This window comes from Aegilops tauschii, chromosome 5, assembly GCF_002575655.3.
Source record: "Aegilops tauschii subsp. strangulata cultivar AL8/78 chromosome 5, Aet v6.0, whole genome shotgun sequence".
Taxonomy (NCBI): Eukaryota; Viridiplantae; Streptophyta; class Magnoliopsida; order Poales; family Poaceae; genus Aegilops; species Aegilops tauschii.
In genome coordinates, this window is record NC_053039.3 from 413,970,149 (window position 1) to 413,997,327 (window position 27,179).

Sequence of the window (27,179 nt, forward strand, 5' to 3'; positions counted from 1 at the left end):
ATGTTCCTCTAAAACATGGCAACTTTTCACAAAATTGTAGTCATCACATGGCAAATCGAGAAAGATTCTTATTCAAGATTTTTGTATCCAAAACATGGAAATTTAGGAATTTTTGTAATCATCACATGACAAATTTAGAATAGTTTGTACTTATCACATGGCAAATTCCATGTTACGACAATTCAGGTTCCTGAAAATTTCATGCACTTTTTTGTTGGCAAATTTATGCATTTTTAAATTAATATTGTTTGAGATGGAAATCTAGGGTCCCTGCATTTTTTGCCCAACAAATCTATGCATTTTTAGTCTTATTTTGTTACAATTGTTTGATGTGGCAATTATATGGGCTGGCAATTTATGAAATTTCTCCTGTGAAATTTATGCATTTTCCACCTTTGTGTTTCAAAAAAATATAGTTTTTGTGGATGACAATATTTTCTTGTAGAAGGTAGCTAAGTGAGCCTAGTCCATTTCATTCTTTTTCTCGCGCACTCCCTAGATTCTAGGCTAGCTGTTGTCGTGCAAAACCTCCCGCTAGAGCGGACACCTAGAGAGAACTGTATTGATTGCTCGTTCGATACTCCCTGGGGGGACACATAGGCTCCCTATGAGTACAGGAACATGATGATGCAACAACGAAGCGGGGAGGAGGAGAGATGTGGCAATGCTCATCTTTTCGGTGGCGGTATCACTATAACTTTGTCTGTTTGGAAGGATTATATTTGTAAAAAACCCACCACATTTTAGGTTTTGGCCCCACAGAACTACCACTTTCAAAACGACAACAAAAAACTACCAGCTGAAGCTATTTTTTTGCGCATTTATGACATACGGGGCCCACTTGGTAGGGCTGACGTGGCGATAGAGTCAACTCCTTTTTTGGCTGTTATATTTGTCGTTATTACAGGTGAAACCCCTGTGGGTGACGAAAACGAGGTGTTCGTTGAAATGCCTAAGAGAGAAAGAGGAGAAGGATGCCCACGTGTGGGTCTCACCATTAATAACAGTAAATATAACAGTCAAAATAAACGGAGTTGACTTTGCCGCCATGTCAGCCCTGACAAGTGGGTCCTACAACTCAAAGAGACACTAAAATCCATGAATTTGCCCACATAGAGATTCTTGAATTTGTGCCGTGCCGGTTTTTGGGTGGTTTGGAACGTGTGATCAGTGGGGCGCTCTCGCACGAATATGTTTTGCTTGGGTTGTGCGGACGTGTGCGGGCTCGTGATACTCGTGAGCATCCCAAACCGGGAAAATTGCTTGTGTTGTTGCAGCTCCGAGCCAGTCTACCCAAACCGGAAAACTTCCCCACGGCCAAAAAGTCGAAGAGCATCCGACTCCAGGCACGCACGGAAAACTTTGGATTCGCTGTGACGTCCATCGCAAAGTACACAGCCCCCACGAACGAAAAAAAAGCAGAGAGAGAGAGAGAGGAGAAAACCTAGATCTCTATCTGCCACGCGCGCGCGAGAGCCGAGCAGAGCATCCATGGGGTCGTCGTCGGGGGAGGAGGGGGAGGAGGAGTGGGTGCCGCCGAGCCGGCGCCCGGAGCTGGCGGACGTGGCGCCGCTGCCGCAGGCCGACGGGCCCTGCCCCGTCGTCTCCATCGCCTACCGCGGCGACTTCCACGAGGTCATGGACTACTTCCGCGCCCTCTACGCCGCCGGCGAGCGCAGCCCCCGCGCCCTCCGCCTCACCGCCGACGCCATCCACCTCAACCCCGGCAACTACACTGTAAGGCTATTCACTGTCCCTGCCTGTTCTCGCCTTCCGTGGATGTTCAGTTGTTTGGGAATTGCTTCAGCTGCTTTGCTTAGGTCCCGATCCAGTGTAACTGTCACCCATGGCTTTTAGTAGAGGAGGCTTCAGATCAGTGCAACGGCAGTAGGTAGTGGCGGATAGCCGAGTGTGACGTGGAGGCCGCTCCAGCAATGCCATCGTCATGCGACCTCGTCTTAGAGATAACAGTGGAGTCTCTGCTCTTGAAAGAGGGATCCGGCTTGCTGTTTAGCCCTTCGATTACTGTGGCCCCTGATTTAGTGTAGGTAAGACGGAGGAACCGTTGTGGACTGGAACCATGGAACTGTCCCGTGGAGTTTCAATTGTTCAGGAATTGCTTCAACTGTGTACGCTGAGGTCCTGATCCAGTATAGTTGTGACCCATGGCATTTAGTCAAACTTTTAAATAGTGCGCTAAGCTTCTTAGCATCGGCTCGGCTAAAGTGTGTGAAACGCTATGCGCTATATGCCCCATTTAGCGTTTCAGCTAAATTAATTAAAAAAATAGGACCCTGATAAGTGCCACAAAGCAATTCCGCCCTGACTTTTTTGATGGCAACTTTAGTTACAAGAGGATGGCAACTTTAGTTGTGGAGCATGGGTTTGTATTTTTTTCTCGAATGGCAACTTTAGTGTAAAAAACGTCAGGGCGGTGTTACTTCGTGCCACACGTGTGGCACTTATCATTTGGGAAAAAAAATAAACATATAATCAGGCATGAAATTAATATATACTTGACAATTGACCGCACACTATAGCAGCAACCAGCAAATCAATTAGCATCCAGCCAAATCGATAGAGAATATCATACACTACACTATAGCAGCAACCAGGAAGGCATAAATCATAATGCAAAGCAAAGAACAGCTACATAGAAGTATATAACAAGTTAGCAACACATCACAAATTCAAAATGCAGGACATGGTTCATAAGTTTGGCATTACATAACAAAGCCATCAAGTCAACATCCAGCAAGTCATTACATAACAAATCAAAGCAAAGTTTGGATTCCCGCCGAAGCAACAGAAGTTCAACCAACTAAGAACTAACTTGACAAGTCACACTTGCACACATAACATAAGTGATTTGGTTGGCATCCATGCAATTAATCTGAGTCAGCTAGGGCAGAGGGATACTCATCTTCTGATTCTGAAGAAGAATTGGAAGAGGCGGAAAGGATAGCTTCTTCATCGATGCTATTAAGGAGAGAACGGATGCTCTTCCTCCTCTTCTTTTTAGGGGGTGCAGTAGGCCCCAGTAGGCCCCCTCTTCTTTTTTCTTTGTGCTTGTGATGTCGAAGCTCTCTCTTGTTGGGCTTGATCTTCATTGCCAACATGTTCATCAACATTGTCATTGGGAACAATCCCGGTGATGAACTCATTGTCTTCATCCTTGAGAACATCCACGATTGTTTTCTCTATTGGATCTCTACGCTTGTTCTCTTTCAGATGCTTCATCCTAGAGTTGAACTTGATAAAGACAAGATCACTCATCCTATCATGGAGTAGCCTGCTGCGCTTCTTTTTATGAACCTGTGTAGGTGGAAGAAAATTAAGTATGGAACACATGGTATCAATGTGAGAAGAGAAATGAACTATATTTTGTAGTTGCATTTCTTGCTTGTTCAAATGCTGACCAGTTTCTCTCACAAGCTGAGGAGCTGTATGTCAAAGTGAGAATTTTCATTGCAATCTTCTTCAACTTGAGTGCACATGTGCCATAATTCAACCACCATTTAGCTGTGTTAAGACATCAATAGATTATTAGTTAGAGAAGTATAAGAAGGAGAACAAAGAAAGTGATATTAAATAACATCACAAGATTTCAGCAACAACGCTTTACATGGATCAAAGGTTTTCCTTCTTCTCTGCTGTACGGCAATGTCCATTCCAAAGGAGTCCTCCTCCTCTTGGTATTTGTCGAGTTCATCAATAGTCTCTTCTTGAGTTTTTTGATGTTGAACCAACTTTGTAATTCTATGGATCACGACTGCTCTAAATGATCCATCGTTCTCGATTGCAGTTTTGTTTGGATAATAATAGAAGGGGTTCAGAAAGTATCCAGCCAAATGTAGCGGCTACTTGAGTTTGCTATCCCATCTCTTGTCAATGATATCAATAACGCATTTGAAGCGACTCTCATCATTATCAAACAGCACTGAAATTTCCTTTTTTGCATCCAACATACAACCATGGAGGAATCCCATAGCTGGCACATCGCTATCCATTCTTCTCAGCACATTAGCCATTGGCTCAAAGTAGTTGACAGCAATGTCAACTCCTTTCCGAAAGGATTCCGATTGCACCACTTTGTGAGCTATCTTCCCCTTGTCCTTCTCTAAGTAACCCATTTCATGTAGCTCATCTGATCTGAATAGTTTAAGCATTTCCCTCTTGTTGTCTTGCAAGCTTTTGAGATTGAGATAAGCCGTGGCAAATCTAGTAATGCCTGAGCGCACCAAGTCTTTCCCAAGTGTTTTTCTCATCAAAGCTAACACCCTTGTGTGAGCATATAAGAACACAGTTACTTTCCTTGCTCGGGCAATTATTTTGTCAACCGATCCAAGCTTCCCTGTGTCCTCCAACATGAGATCAATAGAATGAGCTATTCCAAAAAATGGAAGGTCTCTTTGCTTTCATTAGACTTGCTGCTGCTACATTGACACTAGCATTGTCGGTCACCACTTGAATAACCTTTTCTGCCCCTATATCTTCAATGCAATCATCAGCAAGGTCAAAAATGTATTTGCCATTTTTTTACAGATGAGCAATCAACTGAATTCAAAAACAAGGGTCCTTGAACACTATGAACAACAAGGTTCATTACTCCCCTGCCTTTCCTATCTGTCCATGCATCTGTCATTACGGTACACCCCGTGTGCTCCCATGCTTGCTTATGGGATTTGAATAAATCCAACATCTTCTTCTTTCTTTTCTGCAAGAATGGTCCACTCATCTTATATGCACTAGGCCCATCCAAGTCATTGCCGAAATCTCCGATGGCCTCAAGCATAAGCGGAAAGCTAGGAAGTGTGGCAGTGTTATGTGGGATGCTAGCTTCATAGAAAAATCGTCATATATACTCACAAGCTCTATTCCTCCTCTCTTCTCTTTTCTGAGTGGACACCTTTGATTAAACCTTTTGGGTTTCACAATTTCTTTTTTGATTCCCCTTAACACTTTCTTCGATGCTAGGCTTGCAGAATTTGTCCATAGGGCCACCCCTTGAGCTGCTTGTGTTTGGTTTTGACCTCAACACCACAACCTGATTGCCATCATCTTCATCCATTTGGTTTTCTCCATCTGAGTGATCTAAGTCAACACTAGTTCTGACCGCCTCCAATCCCTCGATCCTTTTTTCCTAAAGCTCAGCACTCTTTAGGAGCAAAGCTACCATCTCCAGCCTGACATCATTAGGAACCTTCGGGCATCCTGTGACACCACAATTCTTGATGGTTGAAAGGTGAAACTTTATCCTTGTAACGCCAGATGTGCATATCTTGTCACAATAATTGCACTTCAGCAAATGCTTCTTATTCGCATCTACAAGAGCGCAATGCTTCCACGCAGGATCATCCGAGTCTACATCTTGAGCGGGTGGAGGTGCTGTTACGGAAGCAACGCTTGAGCCACCCACACCTACGCAAAAATAAATAAATTAGATACTGACAGGAAATAAAATTAGTTACGGAAGCAACACTTAACCACTAGTTGCTCACTTACAATACACCACTCCATGTAGTTCAATTACAAAGTTACAATAGACCGCTCCATGACAGTAGTACAATTCATCAATCTGCGTGACAATTATGAAGTGAAGAATTTAAGACAGAGAGCTTTGAGCAATTAAACTAGCCTTGCTACAATGGTCTACCCTTGCTCACATCAATCTGGTGTGTGTGTGTGTGTGTAGTGCCTTGCAAAACGATAAACTAGGCTTACAATACACTGCCTTCTAAAAAATGACACATGGCTGCACTAATAATATTCAATGACCTGAAACAAACCATGGTATGCATTAAGACATGTGCTGCATCAAGAAGCTTGATTTACTAGATGTCAATAAATCTTAGGCTGACTGAAAGGAGACAGTGTAACAGCGCCTAGTGATGCACTAAATTTGCAATCCATACATCAACCCATACTGCCAAAGCTTACCATCTGTTTGCGAGATCATGGTGGCAGTAGAGGCCGGATCTGGATGATGATTGATGAAGTAGTGGAGTTGATGCAGCAGGGCCATGGGAGAGTCCGGCGGCGCCCTGGGCAAGGCCGGCGATCTGAGTCGAGTCCGGCGGCGACCTAAGGAAGAGGAGCCCGACGACTTGGGGGAGGGGATGCGGGCGACCTGGGGAAGGGAGGCCGGGAGAAGGGGAAGCCGTGAGCTGCTCAGGACGCCGTCGGCGTCCGCAGCCGGTGGCCATCGCCCATCGCCAGTGGCGCCGCCATTCGCTTCAGAGAACGGGGGGAATGAGGTAGGGTTCGATTCGATCCACAGGAGGAGGGGGTTATCGGGAATGACTTTTGGGCTTTAGCCCACTTGGCTCTTTCAATTTTGGGCTAAATTTTTTGGATCGAAGCGGGACGCTAATGCTATTTCTATGCAGAAATTTAGCGCTAAATAACTCTTAGCGACGCTATTAGCGTGCGAAGGCACTCGAGCAGCGTATCGTAGCGCAGCCCCTTTCCTGGCCACTACAGCGCCGATAATGCGTGCTATCTCGTGCTATTTAAAACTTTGCTTTTAGTAGACGAGGCTTCAAATTAGTGTAACAGGCAGTAGGTAGGTGGATGGCTGAGTGTGACGTTTAGTAGACGAGGCTTCGAATTAGTGTAACAGGCAGTAGGTAGGTGGATGGCTGAGTGTGATGTGGAGGGCGATCCAGCTATGCTATCGACGGGCGGCGTTGTTTAGAGGTAAGAGTGGAGTCTCTACTCTAGAAAGAGGGTTCCGGCTTGCTGTTTAGCCCATTTGATTTCTGTGGTTTCCAGTTTAGTGTAGGAAGACAGAGCAATGTGGCTGGAGTTTGATTTTCTGTCGGTATAGTTTGCCGTTGTTTTGTAGCCAGCGTGGTGCATTTTCTTTGGATCCACATCCATCCTTTTAGTGGCTATTCTTGTTAACTTGGTGGTTACTTTTCTGCTTGATAGGTATGGCATTTCAGGCGCGTTGTTCTAGAGGCACTGGATGCTGATTTATTGCTAGAAATGCATTTTGTGGACCAAATTGCTGAATCTAATCCAAAAAATTACCAAGTCTGGTGAGTCCCATGCAATAAGCTTAATTTTACATCAAGCGTTTGACAAGAAACTAATCTCCTATTTGGCCGCTGTGGAGTTCTGCATGAGTTACCACTTGCTTATATTTTTATCCTTTCATAATTCAAACTCACTCTTTTCTTTCTCTGTGCTGAAATTCCAACTAATCCTCCAGGGATATTTTCCCCTCAGGCATCACAAGAGATGGCTTGCTGAGAAAATAGGACCAGATGCTGCAAATAGTGAACATGACTTCACAAGGAAGATACTTGCTATGGATGCTAAAAACTACCATGCTTGGTCCCATAGGCAGGTATGCATTATCTCCTTTTGATGTTCAGTACAAGTTGGATGTTTGTATCCTTTAAGCTTGTTACTTCTCGCCTGGCTGCTGTACTAAGCAATTGTAGGACCAAGAGAGTATTGGTTATAATAATGTAATTGATTTGCTATAATTGTTGCAGTGGGTTCTTCAAGCATTGGGTGGATGGGAGAGTGAACTGCAGTACTGCAACCAGCTTCTTGAGGAAGATGTCTTCAATAACTCAGCTTGGAATCAGGTCATTTGCTTGTCCTTCTTTGGATGCTTTCTTGTGTGTTTCACTTCAGATTCTTCACCATCGGTAGAGTTTCATGGATCATCGTGCCTTAATTTCATCAAAACAGCCTTGCAATCTCCATTCTTATTCTTGATTTATTAACTTTTTATTGATTTTGGTTTTACCTGGTAACCAACTTCTTCCTTGCGAGTGCCTTTTTCTACTGATGAGGAATTAGGCCAAATATTCAGAATTATACTTATGTTTTTTTGTTGTTGCAACAGAGATACCTTGTGGTAACACGATCACCAATTCTTGGGGGCCTTGCGGCAATGCGCGACTCAGAAGTAGATTACACAGTTGAGGCCATTATGGTGAACCCTCAGAATGAAAGCCCCTGGAGATACCTCAGAGGTTTATATAAGGATGATAACAATTTGCTGGTGGCTGATAATCGCATTTCTGATGCTTGCCTCAAGGTCCTGAATAAGGATTGGACATGCGTATTTGCTTTGAGCTTCCTGCTTGATCTTCTTCGCATGGGTTTGCAGCCTTCGGATGAACTTAAAGGAACCATCGAAGCAATGGAGAACTCTGATCCTGAAACGGGACATGCTGATATTGCAGTAGCTGTCTGCTCAATCCTGCAGAAATGTGATCCCCTGCGGATAAACTACTGGTCATGGTACCAGACCACTCTTTCTTCTTAGACATCTGAAAATTCAGCTGAAGACAGTTTTAGCAGCATGATGTAAACTCAATCGAAGGGGTTGACGCAGTGTATGAAAAACCTTTCCTGTGATCTTGGTGCGGAGCAAAATTTGTACTGATTTTACTGGGAAAAATCAATCAATGACAGCATGCCCAACAATGTCTTGTGTGAATATGTTACTGCCTGATATTCACATGTTAGCAGAATGAGAATAACCAATCAAACTCCAACGAGCAGATTGTTACAGTAACGGCCACTGGTGGTGTGAAAATCCTGAAATCTGCGTCAGTCACTTTGCCTTGTTTACAGTTGAGTCTGTTGTTGTGATCTGTACCTAATGCATGTACACAATCATCAAATTATTAGTTTTTGTACCAACGAGTATTCGATGAAATCATCCTGTATTCCCTCCTTCCAAAATACTCCCTCTGTTTCCAAATATAAGTCTTTTTAGAGATTCCAACAAGTGACTACATATGAAGCAAAATGAGTGAATCTATATTCTAAAATATGTCTACATACATCCGTATGTTGTAGTCCATTTGAAATGTTTAAAAAGACTTACATTTAGGAACGGAGGGAGTACGAGTCATATATACTGTATTAGTTTTGTCTTAATTAGAACTTACATCAACACCTACAATACCCAATCAGTGTCAGTAGATGCACCTGTTTTTGTAGTGTATTTATTTGGTATTGCAAGTGCTGATATTTTTCTTTTTTTTTGCCGAACTTTTATGTTTGACTTAAAGACAAACTAATACGACTTATATTTGGGACGGCAGAATCATGCTCTGCACATGTTTTCAGTCATGTGCTCACACATTATTATCAGTTTATATTTTGTTTCCCTATGTTTTAGACACATTTATTTGAACTTGTTTGGGTGGTGGGTTCCATTTTCCCAAGTTTATAGCACCTTTTTGGGATTTTTTTTTGTTAATTTAATGACGGATTTTTCCTTGTCTCACTAGGTTTTCTGGCTCTTAACATTAACTACAACATATACTTCCTCCTTTTCTTTTTACTATGCATACTAGATTTCTCTAAAGTCAAATTCGTAAAGTACGTCCAAATTTAAATTAAAAAATATCAGGATTTACAACATCAAATGAATATAATATGAACATATAGGAAGGAACATATATTCCATGATGGATTTGATTATATTAATTTTGTATTGCAAATGTTAATTTTTTTAATATAATTTTGATCCAACTTTGAAGAGTTCAACTTTAGACAGCGGTGTAAAAAGAAAAGAAATAGAGGGAGTATTGTAATGGTGCTCTCTCCAAAGCTGTTCTTGCACCCTCATGGGAGGCTGCCACAGTGCTACTGCTCTTCTCGAAGTGAAGCACATCATCACCTTTCCTTATTGTGTGACCTTGTAGAAGTTTTCGTCGAGAAATGAGTTGTTTGGATTAAGGAGCTAGGTGATTTTAGTTTCTCCTGGTAGCTTTTTTGAGCCTTCGGTTTCCCTTTAAATTTGATCAGAGATTATATTTCCAATTGTGATTCATGTGGACATACTTTTGTTTTCTTAATCAAATAATACTAGGGGATGTGCATATCATGAGATCCCCTAAACCATTCCTCTCTGCATATATTCTAAGCTGGCACCAATAAAAGATTCCTAATCAAGGCAGCGAAAAAACAGAAAGAAGAAGGGAATTAAAACATGACTTTCTTGTGCTTCCAACAAACAAACGCGCTTTCCTTCTCTAAAAAGAAACAAACAAACGCGCCCCCCCCCCCCCCCCCCATAAAATTGCCCCAACTTAGCCCGTCCCTTTCCTCATCTCCATCGTCATTTCCCTCTCATCCTCCACCAACTCTCCATCTCCAATGACATTTCTTCTCCTATGCTCGGTCTCCTCCCAGCGCTCGAGATCCCAATAACACCCCCGCTCATCCCACAATCTTGCCTTTGCGCATAACACTTCTAAACCTACCCTTTGATCCTTCAACTTGGTGTGTTAGGGTTTGAATCTTGGCATCCATAATAGCCGCCACCAATCTACCAGGCCATCTCTGCACCCGACAATCCTTCTATCAGTACTTGACATCTCTCCACGCGGCCGATCCCAATTACAGTTGGCTGGAGCCATACCAAGAGTTTGAGGTATGGCGGCGTTCTCGATTTGGCACTGCAACATCTGTACTAATTTTACTAGAAATATCGATCAAATTGTAGTACCTTTTTGGATGGTTGATTTATTTTTGTTGATTCAATGTTTCCATTCTTGTTTGTCTTATGAGGCTTTCCACATGTTTTTACCTGACTAGTGAACTACATCATATATTGTACTTCTTTCAAATTCATCCCTACCACCATCATTGGAGCCCCACCACAACTTTTGAAGTGTAATGACATTATATATCTTTCATTGTTGTGTTACCTTATAGCAGTTTGATTGAGCGCCGGGTAGTTTGGATTAAGATGGAGCTATGTGATTCTACTTCTTCGTAGCGTTTTGAAGCCTTTGATTTCTCGAGATTCTATTTTCAGTTATGATTCACATGGCCATAAGTCAGTTCTTTTATTAAATAATGTCAAGGGATGTGTATCTCTTGGGATCTCCTCCACAATCCCTCCATGTGGTAGTTACTCTCATGTCTCATGTCTTCAATCTAACAAGTCATATATAGTTCCTACATCCCATGTAAAAGGTCTTAGAATCTCTCGTACAATCTATCCTGACTATAGTAGCTAGGAACCATAGCAAGAGTTGAAGTTATAGCGGCGTGTTCTCGATTTGGTAGTGAACTCTCAAGGATGTGATAATCACAAGAAAGTTCCATTTGTTAAGTCTTGCCATTGCCATCTTGTTTCTCCGGAGTTGTGCTCCTAGATTTAGCAGTCCAAAGATTGGTTGTGTATGTAGTGGCTAAAGTTGATCGTTCTCTATTCTGACCTTTTATTTCCATATGGTATTTGTTATTCTTGTTTGCTCAAGTTCCAATGGTAAATGATAAAATTGCTGCATTCTTATAATTTTTGTGAATACTTAAACAAAATACATGTCAGTAGATTTATAGACGTTTTCACACAACATATATGTCGTGGCCATTCGGTGTCTTCATACTTTGCCATTGTCCATATGATTTCTATTGATAATTATTTCGTACAAACACATCCAAGTACATACCAGTATCCCCTTAATGGTAAGAAAAAATTGTGATGCATCCACATTCTAATTTTAGGTAGTTCATTGTCAATTTAAAGCCTATATTTGAAATCATATGCTGGCCATTTGGGGCACAATAAGTTTAGCAAAAACTAGAGTGGCATGCACATGTGAATATTGTTCCAAGTTTCAAGCTTCTTATTTACATTCCTCTAACTGTGGTGGGAAATTTGTTAGCATGTTCCCCACAATATACCGGGGGTGCGCATTAGGCGATTCGAAGGAGTTTACTGTACATAGAAGTAATTTGTGGTTGTGCGAGTTAAACTACCTATCTTGTGTTTTTTACCTTATATAATAAGGATGTCATCATGTGACAAAAACTTTCATCTCATTTTTTATGTGCAAGAGTTTTGTGAAGAGGCCCACTTGGACTGCAGAATTCCTATAGGCTTTATAATCGAGATCCAAGATTTTTTATCCTTTTCTGTTTGTCCATTTCTTTGAATCAAAAGAATGAGTATGTGATGCCGTTTCTTATGAATTCAAGAGGCATTACTGTTCCAACATATTCAAAGCACATATTCTGACTGTAGTTTGGTAGTCTGGAGCAGGATTTCTCGCAATATTCGGAAGAGAACCTCCTCGATGACCGCTCGTCAGAAGAAATCCGACAACATTGTGGTTTCTCCTAAAGTTGGAATTAACACTCGCGGCAGAATGTCAAACGTAAATGATATGGCTTCCTTGGAAACAAATCACACTACAGTTCCAAGAGGTATCTTTCTTACTATCATGTTGCAACTATGAAGATAATTCATATAAATTAATCTTTTGTCACATATGATGAAATACCAGGACATTGTGTGACACCTACCTTCGAAATAACCGTGCAGTCGGACGAGGGGCTTAATCTTTCTGTGGATCTAAATTCCACTCCATCAGAGTACACTAAAATATATTCACAACAACTTGGGGATGTTTCTAGAGAGGCTCAACTTGAAGCTCCAACGGAAAATGCAGAGGTAGAAGAAATGGCTGTGGAAGACAATATAGGTTGTGGTGACATGTTACCACCAGTTCCTAGAGGGGCAGAATTTAAAGCCCAGGTAGAAAATGAAGAGAGGGAAGAAGTTTTGATGGAAGAAGAAATAGGTTGTGCTGACAAGTTGATAGTTACTGGAGGGACCCAACTTACCCTTAGCAGGGACAAACATGAATCCCCTGTGAAAACTGAACTAGTGGCTCAAGAAGTAGTAATGGAAGAAGATATAGGTTGTGATGATAATTTGCCAGGTTCAAATCAAGTGCTGATCTCACATGCCAATCAAGATGCTGGCTTTACAAATCATTCCCCTGACGAGGTTTTGAACCACACAAGCTCAACGCTACCATCTATTGGTTCGGTAATTTCATTGAACCATTTATACTACTATTTTTTCCATTTGATTCTACTATATACTTTACTTCCTTTCATCGAAGAAATATCATCTTGGGTACTTTTTTTAATACATTTTTGATACTGCCGCAACAGTGCATGTTTCTTTCCACCAAACTAAACATTTACTTGTTACTCCCTCTAATCCAAAATAAGTGTAATTTTAATTCAAACCTGCTGACACTTATTATGAATAGGAGGGAGTACTAATAAAATGAAAAAGTTTGAGATTTTTTACGGTACATCATACTACTCCAGGGACTGGGTAGTACATAATCATCTCAACCGTTGATTGGGTGGGTAGTTTTGTCATTTTTTGTTTGGTACTTTATTATAGAATTCCTCGCTGTGACCTCCCGTGGCCGTCCCCGGTCATCTGTGGCGTCCATCCAACAGTCGATCAGGCTTCAGAGCTCTGTTGGCTCTAATGGCGTCGGGATTCAACTTGGCATTACAAAGCAATCAACAAGCCACGAAGTGGCCGCACATAGTCGTAATCGGCCACGCCGTCATGGCTGCAGCTCCCTCTGCGGCGGCTCAGAGTGCCCACTAGTGCCTCTTTCCCCGCTGCATCCGGCGGCCCTGTGCATGCCAAGGCTGCCGCTTCCTGTCTCGGCGGCTCGGCATCACCTGGATATGCGTTGCTTGTGCCTTGTGGCAACAAAATCGTTACGATAGGTTTCGGCGAGATTCGATCAGGGTTGTGACTGCTTGTGTGCAGCCGCCGTCTTGGGTACGTATACGTACGAGTGATCGTAGGGAAGCCATTGGGTGCTAACATGACTGTGCATCTGGACATGATCGATTAATCTGAGAGGCTAGCTTGGCTAGCTTCGTGCTTATTTCCTTAGTCAAAAGTACTGGCCTGGAACGATCTTCTACGTACAATCGTCTCTTCGTTGCATGTCATCTCCGGCCGGAAGTATTCGCCCTGATCAGGACAGCGGTAACAGTCTCAGAATGGATGGATCGCGTTCGGTCAAAGCAGGAGAAGAAAACACAGCGGCTTCACGGTTTGCATGTACTAGAATTTTACAATATTTGTTTAGTGTATGTTCCGATTTTACCCCTTGAACAAAATATACTACTGATTTTGTCTAGTAGTATGGGTGGATCTAATCCATTGAATGACTGAAAATGGACGGCTCTTATTATTTAGATGTACCGTAAAAGGTCTCAGAAGTTTCGCCTTTCATTGTTTCTTCCCTTCTTTGAGTCCCATAGTATTGCGGATTGCTTACTAGGTGTTGTTGTTTGATCACTCTTATCTTTTGTTGTGAGTTTCAAATTGTTTTCATTTTTCTTGCTTACCAAGTAGGTCCCGGTCAGCAAAAGAGTGTATCATCCTGCCATTAGAGAAAAAAAAGAAAAAGAAAACACAGAAATGAGACATGATTTTGGTAGGAATTAATCATCTTCATGATATATAGACCGTATACGGTAAAAGAACGCGTGTGTGCTTGTGCCTCGCTTCCACGCACTCGCACAACACTGGCCATCTTTGTCCAATTGTCCTCTTTCCACTTTCTTCCATTCCCTCTACAAGTGAGCGCGTTCCCTTGACCCTAACCCACCTAGCTAGGCACCCAACTGCCGCAGCGAGCCCCCAGAACCCTACCTAGGTATTGGCGATCAAGGCATAATCATTTAACCCCCGGACATGGCGAAGATGGTAACGGAGATGAAGGGAGTGACTCCGTGGGCATAGGAGCAACCCGACACGGCCACAGAGAAGCAACTCATTGTCGTGCAGGAGGTGAGTGGATCACGCATACATGTAGTTCTTTTTGGTTGGATAGTTGGTAGATCTGATCGTGGTTTACGTAAACACTCATATTGCTTGGCTTTGGCTGCTCTAGCGGATAGATCGGACGGAGTTAATTCTTGTTGTTGGGCTGCACTAGTCAATCTAAATCTGATCGTGGTAGGGGATAGATCTGAGATGAATCAGACATTGAAAGGCTTGCACGCGGCTAGTTTGATTTGATGATTACTCGATCGTGCGACTATGGGAGGTCCTCGGCGTCCGAATTTTGCCGCCGCAGCTTTGCTCAAGTGCATCCTAGTTGGTCTTCTGATGCGTCCTGTTGGTGGCGGCTGTGTGAACATACCCTCCGCAAGTGGTGGCGGCGGAGCTGCGGGCGGCGAGTACTCCCTCCGTTCCACAATATATGCCTTTATTTGTCAAATTATAGATGTATCTAGACATGTTTTAGTATATAGGTACATCCATTTTTGGACAAATGGAAGTCAAGTATTTTGGAATGGAGGGAGTAGGAAGCAAGGATGCGTCGGGTGCAGGAGGAAGAAGGTGCTGGGCCTAAAAGATATATATTATACCATGAAAATATATTATTTGTACACTAGGAAAATGGGTAGTACTAAAAGATATCTATAAATATTTGTAAGATTTTAAAGCAAAAAATATATACTTATAGAAACTTTCTATGCACAATATTTACAAACTTCCAAAAATTCCTAGTCCGTCGGGTTGACAACTAGTGTAGTCTTTTTTTTTTTTGAGACAAACTAGTGTAGTCTTTTTTTTTTTTGAGACAAACTAGTGTAGTCTTTCAAAGTGGAAATAACGCGCTCGCAGAGAAACAGCTATTCCAGCCCTGCCATTTCTGTCTTTCGCTTCGCCCTCTCCTTGTACAAAGGCCCAAAAGCCACCCAGCCGCCGCACTTGGCCCCCACAAACCCTAGCAAGAGAGGCTGAATAGTTTGGGGGCGGAAAAAGAGAGGAGGGAGTTGAAGATGGTGAAGGGAGTGACGCCGCGGGCACTGGAGCAGCGCGGCACGGCCCCGGAACTCGTCGCCGTGCAGGAGGTGAGTGGAGCACGTCTTGCCTGGCTGCTAGCTATAGGTCGTCGACGGAGCTCTTTGCTGTTATATTTGTTGCGCTCCCTGGTAAATCTGAATCCGATCTGATCGTGGTATAGGGCCGGGGTCGCATCTCGCATGCACATACGGGTAGGGGATCGATTGGAAGGGACAGATGAGGGGATTTCGCCGCCGCAGTTTTTCTTGACTGCGTCCTAGTTGGTCGTATCCGCCTTCGTTGGTGGTGGTGCCGGAGTTGAGGGTGGCGAGCGGCGAGGGTAGGAAGCGTGGGGGCACGTCGGGTGCAGGATGAAGAAGATGGTGGGTGGCGTTGCTCATGCCGTCATGCGCTGGGGACGAATCGGGCGTGAACCCAAGCAGCTATGGCTGGACGAATCGGGTTGAGATTCCGCTCGCTAGCTAGCTTGCATCGGGTTCTTTTCCCTCTGCTACTCGCACCTAAGATCAAGCGGCTTCCTAGCAATAAATCGATCAAAATTGATTCTGCACTACTAATTGCCCCACCGCTAGATGTGATAGATTTTTTCCTTTCTATGATTGATGCGTCCCAGATGTGATAGATTTTTTCCTTTTTTAGGAATGAGAGGTGTGATAGATTTTCTAAAATGCTATAAAAGGATCGATTTGCCACGGTCAAAAATCTGACGTCAGATTTGTAGCGGGGTTCTAGTCTTTTGAGGGGTCAAATGTGATAGTTTTGGGAAAATCTTTACCGAGTTTCCGTTAGATGAAACTTGGCAAACAAAGGCCGCCGTCACGGCTCCGTCGCCTGCTGCAAGACATGGCCCACGTGTCAGACTTTGCCGAGTTCCTTCTGTTGGGAACTCGGCGAACTTGATATTCTGTTGAGTTTTTTTTGGCTGAGTCGTTTTTCATCAGAACCTGGAAAAGCCAGAGCTCTGCCGAGTTGCTTATCATTGCCGAGTCCAATTTCCGATCAAACTTGGCAGACAGAAGTTTGCCGAGTTCTTGACAGAATGAACTCGGTGAAGTCTTGAAACTCGGGATAAAACCAGATTCTAGTAGTGCCTTATTCTCTCTCTCTCTCTCTCTCTCTCTCTCTCTCTCTCTCTCTCTCTCTCTCTCTCCATTTTAGGTTGTTGCACTATTCATTTTTATTTTTCCTATGCACTCAATGTTATTGTGAGTAACATAGACCTAGGTCATTTGAATAAATGGTTGTTGTATCAGGCACCACGTGATGATGTTTTAATGAAGGATGCTGCATTGAAACGCAAAATCATGGAAGTGCCAGGTTCCAATCGTAAGACAACTTGTTTTCTCTTTTATTGGTTGTTGGTCCTCCAAGTTTTTAACCTGTGTGTTGATAATTTCATTGAAGGTGGCGCCGCGGAGAATAGCAATGATCAGATTCGTGATTCCATGCTAGAGATTCGGAAAATACGGGATTCTATTGTATGTTATGTCTTCTCTTTTGTTTCAGGAAAAAAATGATGCTTGTTTCTCTTATATTTTGTTCTAGTTGAGAATCTGATGTGAATTCATCCCCTCTTTGTTTTAGCTTCGTAAGGAATTCATACTTCAAGACGGAAGTGCTCAATGTGATATGGACATACAGAAAATTAAGACAGGTATTCTACCATTTACACATCTAAACATCGTTAGATTGATAATCATTTGTAGAATTTTCATTGTTTTGTGGTAAACATTGTGGGCATGTTTTGCTGGGAGCCATATATTTCCGAAAGTTATGTGTTAAATTGTCGTGTTCCTCACTTTAAACTCTGGACAAATCCTCCATTAGAAGTGTGGCAAATTTTGGCAAGAAGATATTTCTATATGAGTTCATAGTTTAAAATCGCTAGCGAACAGAAATTGCGGTAGAGATTTTGGCCACGATGAGTAAGGAAGGAATGGCTCGATCTCCGGTGATAGTGCCGCGATCCGGCGATTTCCCATGCCATGCAGATCACGTAGCCATTTCAGATTTGTGATAGCGCCGCTATTGCGGCAGTTTCGCCCGCGATTCCAAACTATGTATGAGTTCCTCATTTCCATTACTCTTCATGTTTAAACCTTATGCAGAAAAGAAGATGACAACGGAAGTACTGTTGTCAATAATGGAGAAATATAAGCAACCTAGCTCAAATATAATGAAAGTTGCCAATCTAGCTTTCTCTGGTGATGATGGCATAACCAAGAGCACTAGGAGGATGGAATTGAACTTGAAGGAGGCACTCGCCCAACGCAATAAATGCATGGTAAGAAACCTCGCGCTGAACTGATGCATTAAAGTTTTAAATGACATTTGTACCTTTGACACTTGTCAATGCAGGTGCTTGATGAGATCTGTTATGATTGCGATTGGATGGCCCCTAGATACACAGTAGTACCTTCACTAGCAGATGGTATGTGTAAATACCTTTACTCTTATCTCTATAATTTTCCAAATGAACAAGCATTGAGTTCTTGGACCATATAGGCACAATAATAAAGAATTTCATAGAAATGGGTCTTGTGCCACATACTTTCTGATTAGCGTTTATTGAATCCAATCCCTATACCACCCCGTTAGTATCATGCTTGGGCAAAAGAGTTTTCAAGTGGTCAGATCTATAAACCACTTGTCTGTGTTCTGTTCAAGTGTTATGTTTATTCAACATCGCGGTTTGGTCCATGGTTACCAAAGACATGTGTCGCGCCATTGTAGGATCTATCAGAGACCACCTCTACTCACTTCATTGCATTCCACTTGTTAAGAACTGAATAGGTCTGCACCTAGCAATAACCAGGAACTGCTATTCGATTTAGTGCCATCTTCTCTCATTCGTAGCTCCCACACATTGTTTTTTGAGCACTTATCCATGAGTTACTCTCCTATCCTTTCAGGAATGCACGTCAGTGAAGTACGTGTGAAATGCCCTGATTTTGCGATGAGCATCACTGGTGATCCTTGTCCGACCCCACATGATGCGAGGTGCTCTGCAGCTGCCAATATGATACTGGAGCTTGGCAAGAAGGCAGAGGAAAAAGAACAGCATGATAACTAATGCAAAGTTGCTAGCTGGGAACTAGCAGGCCCTGAGGCCAATATTGCCAAAGAGTGAAATAAAGCAACTTAGCTATTTATTGTTCTGATGTATGAACGACTTAATGATTTATGTTGTACAAGTTTGTATTGTATTGCATTGTGGCACATGCGTGCCGACCATGTGCTCAAATGGATTATTTTTCAGACTGCACAAAGCCACTGGTAGAAAAAAGGCCTTTAGTCCCGGTTCACAAAGGCCTTTAGTCCCGGCTGTGCAACCGGGACTAAATATGTGCGACTAAAGACCCCCCCCCCCTTTAGTCGCGCCTCTTACGAACCGCGACTAAAGGCTTTAGTCCCGGTTCTTGTGGCTGACCGGGACTAAAGGCCCGTCCTTTAGTCCCGGTTCTCGTGGCTGACCGGGACTAAAGGCCTCCTCCGTAGGTTTAAACCTGGTTTTTTTGTGATTTTTTTTTTATTTTCAAATTTCTGATTTATTTTAACCTCTAATCTCTAATCACCACCCCTCATCACTGCCACCCCTCATCACTGCTCAATTTATCCTCTAATCTCTAATCACCCCTCATCATTCCAAATCATCTAACTTCCCGGACGGTCACCCATCCTCTCACTACTCCAGCCTGAGCACGCTTAACTTCCGGATTCTATTCTCCCTCATTTCCAAGTCTGCACTTGTTGTTTTCCTGACAATAGTAGGATGTCAATTCTATTAACCCTCAGGAATTTAGCTTGAGCATGAAGTGACACATTTCACTGTTTGAGTTTGAAACTATTGTTTTAAAAAACAATAATTATTTAGTAACACTAATATTTCTGGAATAATTAGTTTGACCATTGTTTGACCACAGTTTGACCAGATTTGACCAAAATTTAAAAAAATGAAATAACTATTTAGTAACACTAATATTCTAGAATAATTATTTTGACCATTGTTTGACCACAGTTTGACCACAATTTGAAATTTTTTGAATTTTTTTTTCACTCTAGATCTTAAAAGCCCCGTATCTTTTTTTCTGTTAGGTTTTTGAGGATTCTAAAAATGTTTAACGGGGTTTCCCCGGTTAAATTCGGATGTAACTTTTCGAGTAGATGATTTTTCATATAAAAAACTTTTTCATCCGAGTTCGTATGCAAAAGTTATGCCCATTTAAAAATTTCCAGAGAGATTTTGCAAATAAAGTCGAAATTCATATTTGTTAATTTTTCCAACAACTAGACCACATATCACATGGAAAACTTATTTTATTTGGGTAGAGTTTGAAAATGAGGCCTCCTTTAGTCCCGGTTGGTCTGGCCAACCGCGACTAAAGGTTCGGACCTTTAGTCGCGGTTGGCCAGGCCAACCGGGACTAAAGGTCTAACCTTTAGTCCCGGTTGGCCTGGCCAACCGCGACTAAAGGCCTTCGGGCCAGCCTGAGGACCTTTAGTCCCGGTTGGCCAGGCCAACCGGGACTAAAGCCCCTCCCGTCCGTCAGCGCGCGCTGGGCCCAGATAGTTGGTCGCGGGCCTCCTCCCGAACCGCGACTAAAGACCCCTTTAATCGCGGTTCGATTATTTTGGGGACTAATGGGGGCGTATGGAAGCCTCTTTTTCTACTAGTGAGCATGCATTGTCCATGTGTATTAAAATGACAATATGTAGTATAGCAGCAGAAATTTACTATGATGCTAACTCTATATTTAACATGCATCTGTCAGTAGTGAAAACCCAGCTTAAATTATATTTCTGGCTCAGCGTAATTTTGTACAGATGTACAATATTTTGATTCGGTGATTCCTAAACAAAATATCGTACTGCTGGTACTTCTACTTCAGTACATGCAGCCGTGCAGGATGAGCAAGACATGCACGATATTACCTTCTTTTCTTTCCTTCATTTTCCCTTTTATCCATGGCAGGCTCGGCGAGTACAGTAATTTTGAAGGCACATTATTCAGAGATCGCAGGTAGTCATATTTGTTAACTAAGGGAGCGTTCGGTTCCTCTCCACTCTCTTAACTCTGCTCCCGGAGTGGACCTCACTTTAACGGAGCTGCGAAGACCGAGCTCCACCAACTTCGCGGAGTGAAGTAGCAGAGAGTTTACGAACGGGGCCTAAGATGTATGTATGGCCACACTATTTATCCCATGCTGTAGCTAGGTATATGACTTTCTTTTAACAACAGTAAACACTGTCGGCAAGTGCAGATGACTCACCAATGCAAAGATGGGATACTGGTGCCGAACAAGACCATGTTGTCTACTTCTATAGTAACTTTTACATCAGAAAGAATTTCTTATTGGTACTCTTTCTTCTGATTGTGTTATTATAGGCAAAAAAACAGTTCAAAATTACATGCATGCAAAATAATCTTTTAAGTTTGTCTCCAGTTGGTAAAATTGTAAGTTGGCTATGCTACAAAATCTAACCTCGCATCTTTTTTAGAACGAAGACGCAAGAAACGTCCAGCTTTAAATTAATAAAGCCCTCGGAACAGGCAGCATCCAACGTACGATACAAACGAAATACAAAAGACAGCAATGGCCGAAGCCCAAGTCAGGTACATGCAACCGCCCTAAGCCTGAATAAGATAAAACCAGTCTGAACACATAGACAACCGGCCGGAGGAAGGAGCAGACCAGTAGCAGCTTAGTGTCGAGCAGCAATATGAATCAAGCAGATCCGCTCCATAGCCTCCTGCATCCGCTCAGTGTCCGGCCGTTTCCCCAATGGCATCCAGGTCTGAAGGAACATGTGTCATTTGAAAATAATGTCAGCAGGGTGAGAAAGGAATTTGTGCTTAATAGTAATTTTGTTTCTAATAGTCCAAAGAGACCATAAAAGCGCCCCTACGCATCGCCATAACACTCGGGCATATCCACCCCTTTGAGCCCTAAGAATATCACGGAGCTCACTGCCTGAGTGAGGGTTCCAGTTCTGATCGAAGGCGTCCCAGACCACACTCCAAGCGAACCGAGCTAAGTGGCAGTTGAAAAATATGTGATTTGTTTCTTCAGGCGCACCACACATCGCACAGCTGCCATCAGACGGCCCATTACGTTTAGCAATATTGTTAGAGGATGGGAGACGGTCACGGAACATTTGCCAAAGGAAGATTTTGATTTTGAGAGGGATAGACACTTTCCATAGCCCCTAGCTATATCCACTGCCGGACCCTCAGTTAACTTACCGTAAAGCGACTTGACCGAGAACTTCCCGAAGCTCGTGAGGGACCAGGAAACCTCATCAGGTCTGGGTCGCAGCACAGCGCCGGCTAGCGCATTGCATAGCCCCTCCCAGCAGGCTTGTTCAGGGTCAAGGAGAGGCCGCTTAAAAGAGATAGCTGGCGGGGAGGATCTGAGCGCATCAAGAACGAGGATTTCAGTATTTGTAGAAAGTTGGTAGATGGAGGGGTGGCTGCACCACAACGTCTCCGAACCATACCAGTGATCGAGCCAGAATCTCGTGGAATTTGCCATCGTTGACACTAAGTTTAGCTCCTAACGCAAAGGCCGGTTTAACAGCCTGGATCCCGTTCCAGAAGGTCGACCCTTTGGCCTTAGAAGTAAGGAAATTCCCATCGGGGAAATATTTCGCCCGAAGGATATCCGCCCAGAGCCCCTGCTCGTTTTGGGAGAGCTTCCACAACCACTTGGCAAGAAGAGCAACGTTCATAAGTTTGGAATTAAGGATCCCTAGGCCACCAAATTTCTTTGGGCGACATAACGCTGCCCACTTGACTAAGTGGTACTTCTTCTTGGATCCAGTTCCTTCCCAAAAGAACTTGGATCAAGGTGTGTCAAGCTTGGCATGAACACCGTCCGCCAGGAGAAACATGCCCATGGTAAACATGGGCAAGGAAGAGAGACTGGTGTTCGTCAGAATAAGCCTAGCAGCCGAAGACATGAACCTACCGCGCCAAGGACTAACCCGGTTCGCCACCTTGCCATATAAGGGCTCCCACTCGTGAATAGATATGTGTTTGTCTGAGATAGGGAGGCCCAAGTACTTAAGCAGAAAGCTCCCTAGCTTACGATTAAGAAGGTTGGCTATGCGAGATGCGATGGGATCAGCCATCCCAATGGCTATCACCTCGCTTTTGAGAAAGTTGATCTTAAGGCCAGAGACGATCTCAAAAGCTAGAAGGATAAGCTTAATCGAGGCTATACTATGGTCATCAGGCTTAAAGAGCAACATGGTGTCGTCGGCATATTGAAGGTGCGTGACACCTCCAGGGATGAGGTGTGGGACGACACCGAGGATGTGACCGGCACCCTTAGCCTTATTGATCATGGCCGAGAGGGCGTCCACAACAAGGTGGAAGAACAGAGGAGAGGAAGGGTCTCCCTGTCTAAGACCTCGCTTGTTGCGGAAGAAGTTCCCAACTTCTCCGTTTATTGACACCGCAGTCTGGCCCCCCGAGACCAGATGCATGATACGATGGACGAAACCTGACTCGAATCCCTTTCGATCTAGTACCTGATGAATGAACTCCCAGTTCACTCGGTCGTAGGATTTTTCGAAGTCCAGCTTAAGGAGCACAACCGGCTGCCGGGTTCGTTTTAGTTCGTGGACTATCTCCTGAAGCACAACCGGACCTTCGAGAATGTTGCAACCTTTGAGAAAAGCCGACTGGCTATGATTGATCACTCTGCGCAATAGGGGCTGATACGTCTCCAACGTATCTATAATTTTTGTGAACGAAATATGCCCTAGAGGCAATAATAAAGTTGTTATTTATATTTCCTTATATCATGATAAATGTTTATTATTCATGCTAGAATTGTATTAACCGGAAACTTAGTACATGTGTGAATACATAGACAAAACAGAGTGTCCCTAGTATGCCTCTACTTGACTAGCTCGTTAATCAAAGATGGTTAAGTTTCCTGACCATAGACATGTGTTGTCATTTGATGAACGGGATCACATCATTAGAGAATGATGTGATGTACAGGACCCATCCGTTAGCTTAGCACAAATGATCGTTTAGTTTTATTGCTATTGCTTTCATCATGACTTATACATGTTCCTCTGACTATGAGATTATGCAACTCCCGAATACCGGAGGAACACCTTGTGTGCTATCAAACGTCACAACGTAACTGGGTGATTATAAAGATGCTCTATAGGTGTCTCTGTTGGTGTTTGTTGAGTTGGCATAGATCGAGATTAGGATTTGTCACTCCGTGTATCGGAGAGGTATCTCTGGGCCCTCTCGGTAATGCTCATCACTATAAGCCTTGCAAGCAATGTGACTAATGAGTTAGTTACGAGATGATGCATTACGGAACAAATAAAGAGACTTGCCAGTAATGAGATTGAACTAGGTATGATGATACCGACGATCGAATCTCGGGCAAGTAACATACCGATGACAAAGGGAACAACGTATGTTGTTGTGCGGTTTGACCGATAAAGATCTTCGTAGAATATGTAGGAGTCAATACGAGCATCCATGTTCCGCTATTGGTTATCGACCGGAGATGTGTCTTAGTCATGTCTACATAGTTCTCGAACCCGTAGGGTCCGCACGCTTAACGTTCGATGACGATTCATATTATGAGTTTATGTGATTTGATGTACCGAAGGTTGTTCGGAGTCCCGGATGAGATCACGGACATGACGAGGAGTCTCGAAATGGTCGAGACATAAAGATTCATATATTAGAAGGCTACATTCGGACACCAAAATGATTAGGGTCGTTTCGGATAAGTTTCGGAGTACCGGGGGTTACCGGAACCCCCCGGGAAGTTATTGGGCCTCATGGGCCTAGTGGTGGAAGAGAGGAGGCAGGGCAAGGTGTGGCGCGCGCCCCCCTAGCCCAAACCGAATTGGACTAGGGCTAGGGGGGCCGGCCCCCCTTTCCTTCTCTCCTCCCTCTCCTTCCCCCTTCTCCTTGTGGAAGTAGGAAGGGGGGGGGGCAAATCCTACTTGGAGTAGGATTCCCCCCCTTGGGCGCGCCTCCTCCTGGCCGGCCTCCTCCTCCCTCCCTCCTTTATATACGTGGGGAAGGGGGCACCCAAAGGCACAACAGACAATCTCTTAGCCGTGTGCGGTGCCCCCCTCCATAGTTTTACACCTAGATCATATTGTCGTAGTGCTTAGGAGAAGCCCTGCGCCGTAACTTCATCATCACCGTCACCACGCTATCGTGCTGACGGAACTCTCCCTCGTCCTCAGCTGGATCAAGAGTTCGAGGGACGTCACCGAGCTGAACGTGTGCAAATCGCGGAGGTGCCGTGCGTTCGGTACCTGATCGGTTGGATCACCAAGATGTTCGATTACATCAACCGTGTTACTAAATGCTTCCGCTTTTGGTCTACGAGGGTATGTGGACACACTCTCCCCGCTCGTTGCTATGCTTCTCCTAGATAGATCTTGCGTGATCGTAGGAATTTTTTTTGAAATACTACGTTCCTCAACAGTGGCATCACACTACTAGGAAAATGCTTATAGGTAGACATTTAGCAGTAGCGCTGGTTAGAGACCCCACGCTACTACTATTTAGTAGTAGCGCCGGCCAGCACCAGCGCTACAAGCGCACGTTAGCAGTAGCGCTGTATTTCACGGCCAGCGCTACTGCTAATGGGCCACGCTCTCGGCCCCCTGTTGCAGCTTTAGCTATAGCGCTGGGCCTCCTCCCCCACGCCGCCGCTAAGCCCACCTCTGCTTCCTCTCCTGCGCCGGCCCGCGCACCCCTCTCCCCTCACTCACACTCACACGCTCACACCAGATCGAATCCCTCAATCGTCCCCCGATCCGGCCGCCGCCCCCGCGTCCTACTCCGGCCGCCCTCCCCCGCGCGGGCCCCTCTTCCTCCGTCGGCCGCCCTTCCCCGCACCGGCCCTCCTCCCCTGCTGGCCGCCCCCCGCACCGGCCATCCTCCCCCGCCGGTCGCCCCCACGTGCCGGCCCTCCTCCACCGAGAGGTACTCCTCCCTCCTTCCTCCTCCTCCCTCCCTAGTTATAGTTATTAGAGAGTAGTTAATTATTTTGAATCCTAGTTGAAAAAATGTAGGTTCTTAGAATAATGTAGGTGTTTTAGTTGAATTTGTAGGTGTTTTAGTTAAATTTGTAGGTGTTTTAGTTAAAAATGTAGGTTTTTAGAATAATGTAGGTGTTCTTAGAATAATGTTGAATTTGTTTTAAGTGTATTTAAAAGAGTTTTAGGTGTTTTAGTTGTTTTAGGTGTAGTTAACAGAATTTTAGGTGTTTTAGTTGTTTTAGGTGTAGTTAACAGAATTCTAGGTATTTTTTAGTTAAAGCAATTTTTCCTGTTATATGCAAATTTGCAGTGGACATGTCATATTTTGAACATGTCACATTTTGGACATGTCATATTTTTCCGAGTGGCCTATGTTTTGCCAGAAATGTCAATTTGTTTACGTTCTGGCAAATTTCAGGCGCTCGATATGTCCTGTTTTTAGCAAAGGTCATGCCAAATTTTGCTAAGTGTTTATTAATTTTGTTTTCATAATTAAGCACTTTGTTCTCGACGTCGACGATGCCTATCCTGCATCCTTGTCGTCGACTCGGCGGAGGACTCCTGGTTGAAGCGAGGGGCCATGTCCGGGACTGGGCTCCGCCGGGCTGGTACTGGGTTGTGCTACCTTCTGGTGAGCGCAGCTTAGTGAGGAGCCAGTCCGTCGTCGACCCGGAGCTTCTTTGGTGGCGGTCACGTGGGCCTGCATCAGTGGAGAGGCTTGAGTCCCCCGCGCAGGTGGTACAGCACCGTGTCACGAAGGAGAACGCGCACGTCCAACGCTACTTGGTTGCGTTGGAGAACGGCCGGTTCTCCAATACCTGGCAGATTCTTTGGGGATCTCACCGGAGCTATGATCCGGTGATGGTTCCTTCTCTTTGGGTGTCCACCGCGGCCCACTGAACCTAGAGGAGCTATTATTCGAGATGTATTAGTGATATTATATGATGATCTTTGCTACAAACTACTATATATGTATTCGATGATGGATTATTAATTACCTATTAGTTATTTGCTTCTTGAATGCAAAAGATGAGCGCGGTTTGTGCTACAAACTACTATATATGTATTCATGATGGATTATATGATGATCTTTGCTACAAACTACTACAAACTACAAATTTTAGGTGTTTTAGTTGTTATATGACGATCTTTGCTACAAACTACTATATATGTATTCGATGATGGATTATTAATTACCTATTAGGAAATGTCTGACGACGAAAGGGAATTCGCTATGTGCGAGTACTGCAAAGATGAGCGCGGTCTGTGCGATAGGCCTCACTTGGTAGAAGGTCGGCGCTTCAGCATCAAGCTCCAAGAGACCTTCGATGTTGAAACGGTACGCAACGACGACAAGTGATTTTTGTTATTTTTTGCACGACTTCTATGCTTCTTCAACGTGTAATTTCCGTCTTTTACAATTCGACTAGCTTATCCCATGCCATGCAAGACGCTATGTCTTGGAGAAGATGGGTTTTGAAGATCATGAAAGAATGGA

At 43.8% G+C, this 27,179-nt stretch overlaps 2 protein-coding genes and 1 pseudogene across 3 annotated transcripts; 2 read left to right on the forward strand and 1 right to left on the reverse strand.

Moving 5' to 3' along the window:
* Nucleotides 1–1,286: 1,286 nt before the first annotated feature.
* LOC109744376 (protein farnesyltransferase/geranylgeranyltransferase type-1 subunit alpha) lies at nt 1,287–8,686 on the forward strand. The gene is made up of 5 exons (XM_020303485.4): nt 1,287–1,737; nt 6,934–7,043; nt 7,234–7,354; nt 7,506–7,601; nt 7,865–8,686. The coding sequence occupies exons 1-5, from the start codon at nt 1,492–1,494 to the stop codon at nt 8,288–8,290; spliced, it is 999 nt and encodes a 332-aa protein (XP_020159074.1). The 5' UTR covers nt 1,287–1,491; the 3' UTR covers nt 8,291–8,686.
* On the reverse strand, nt 3,691–4,937 carry LOC141022107 (uncharacterized; annotated as a pseudogene).
* A 6,755-nt stretch (nt 8,687–15,441) lies between the features above and the next one.
* On the forward strand, nt 15,442–18,909 carry LOC109744377 (uncharacterized). 2 transcript variants are annotated; one of them, XM_020303486.4, is made up of 7 exons: nt 15,442–15,687; nt 16,894–16,966; nt 17,045–17,118; nt 17,225–17,294; nt 17,749–17,924; nt 17,999–18,071; nt 18,553–18,909. In XM_020303486.4, exons 1-7 carry the CDS (start codon nt 15,616–15,618, stop codon nt 18,711–18,713), a joined length of 699 nt encoding a protein of 232 aa, XP_020159075.1. In that variant the 5' UTR covers nt 15,442–15,615; the 3' UTR covers nt 18,714–18,909. The 2 variants fall into 2 exon arrangements, with proteins under 2 accessions (XP_020159075.1, XP_020159076.1); XM_020303487.4 differs by having other exon boundaries at nt 16,894–16,957.
* The last annotated feature ends 8,270 nt before the right edge of the window (nt 18,910–27,179 follow it).

Coding starts and splice junctions, on each gene's coding strand:
- LOC109744377 (XM_020303486.4), top strand. CDS start 15,616: ATGGTGAAGGGAGTGACGCCGCGGGCACTGGAGCAGCGCGGCACGGCC. Junction 15,688..16,893: donor AACTCGTCGCCGTGCAGGAG/GTGAGTGGAGCA, acceptor TTGTTGTATCAG/GCACCACGTGATGATGTTTT. Junction 17,119..17,224: donor GGAAAATACGGGATTCTATT/GTATGTTATGTC, acceptor TCTTTGTTTTAG/CTTCGTAAGGAATTCATACT.
- LOC109744376 (XM_020303485.4), top strand. CDS start 1,492: ATGGGGTCGTCGTCGGGGGAGGAGGGGGAGGAGGAGTGGGTGCCGCCG. Junction 1,738..6,933: donor TCAACCCCGGCAACTACACT/GTAAGGCTATTC, acceptor TCTGCTTGATAG/GTATGGCATTTCAGGCGCGT. Junction 7,355..7,505: donor ATGCTTGGTCCCATAGGCAG/GTATGCATTATC, acceptor TAATTGTTGCAG/TGGGTTCTTCAAGCATTGGG.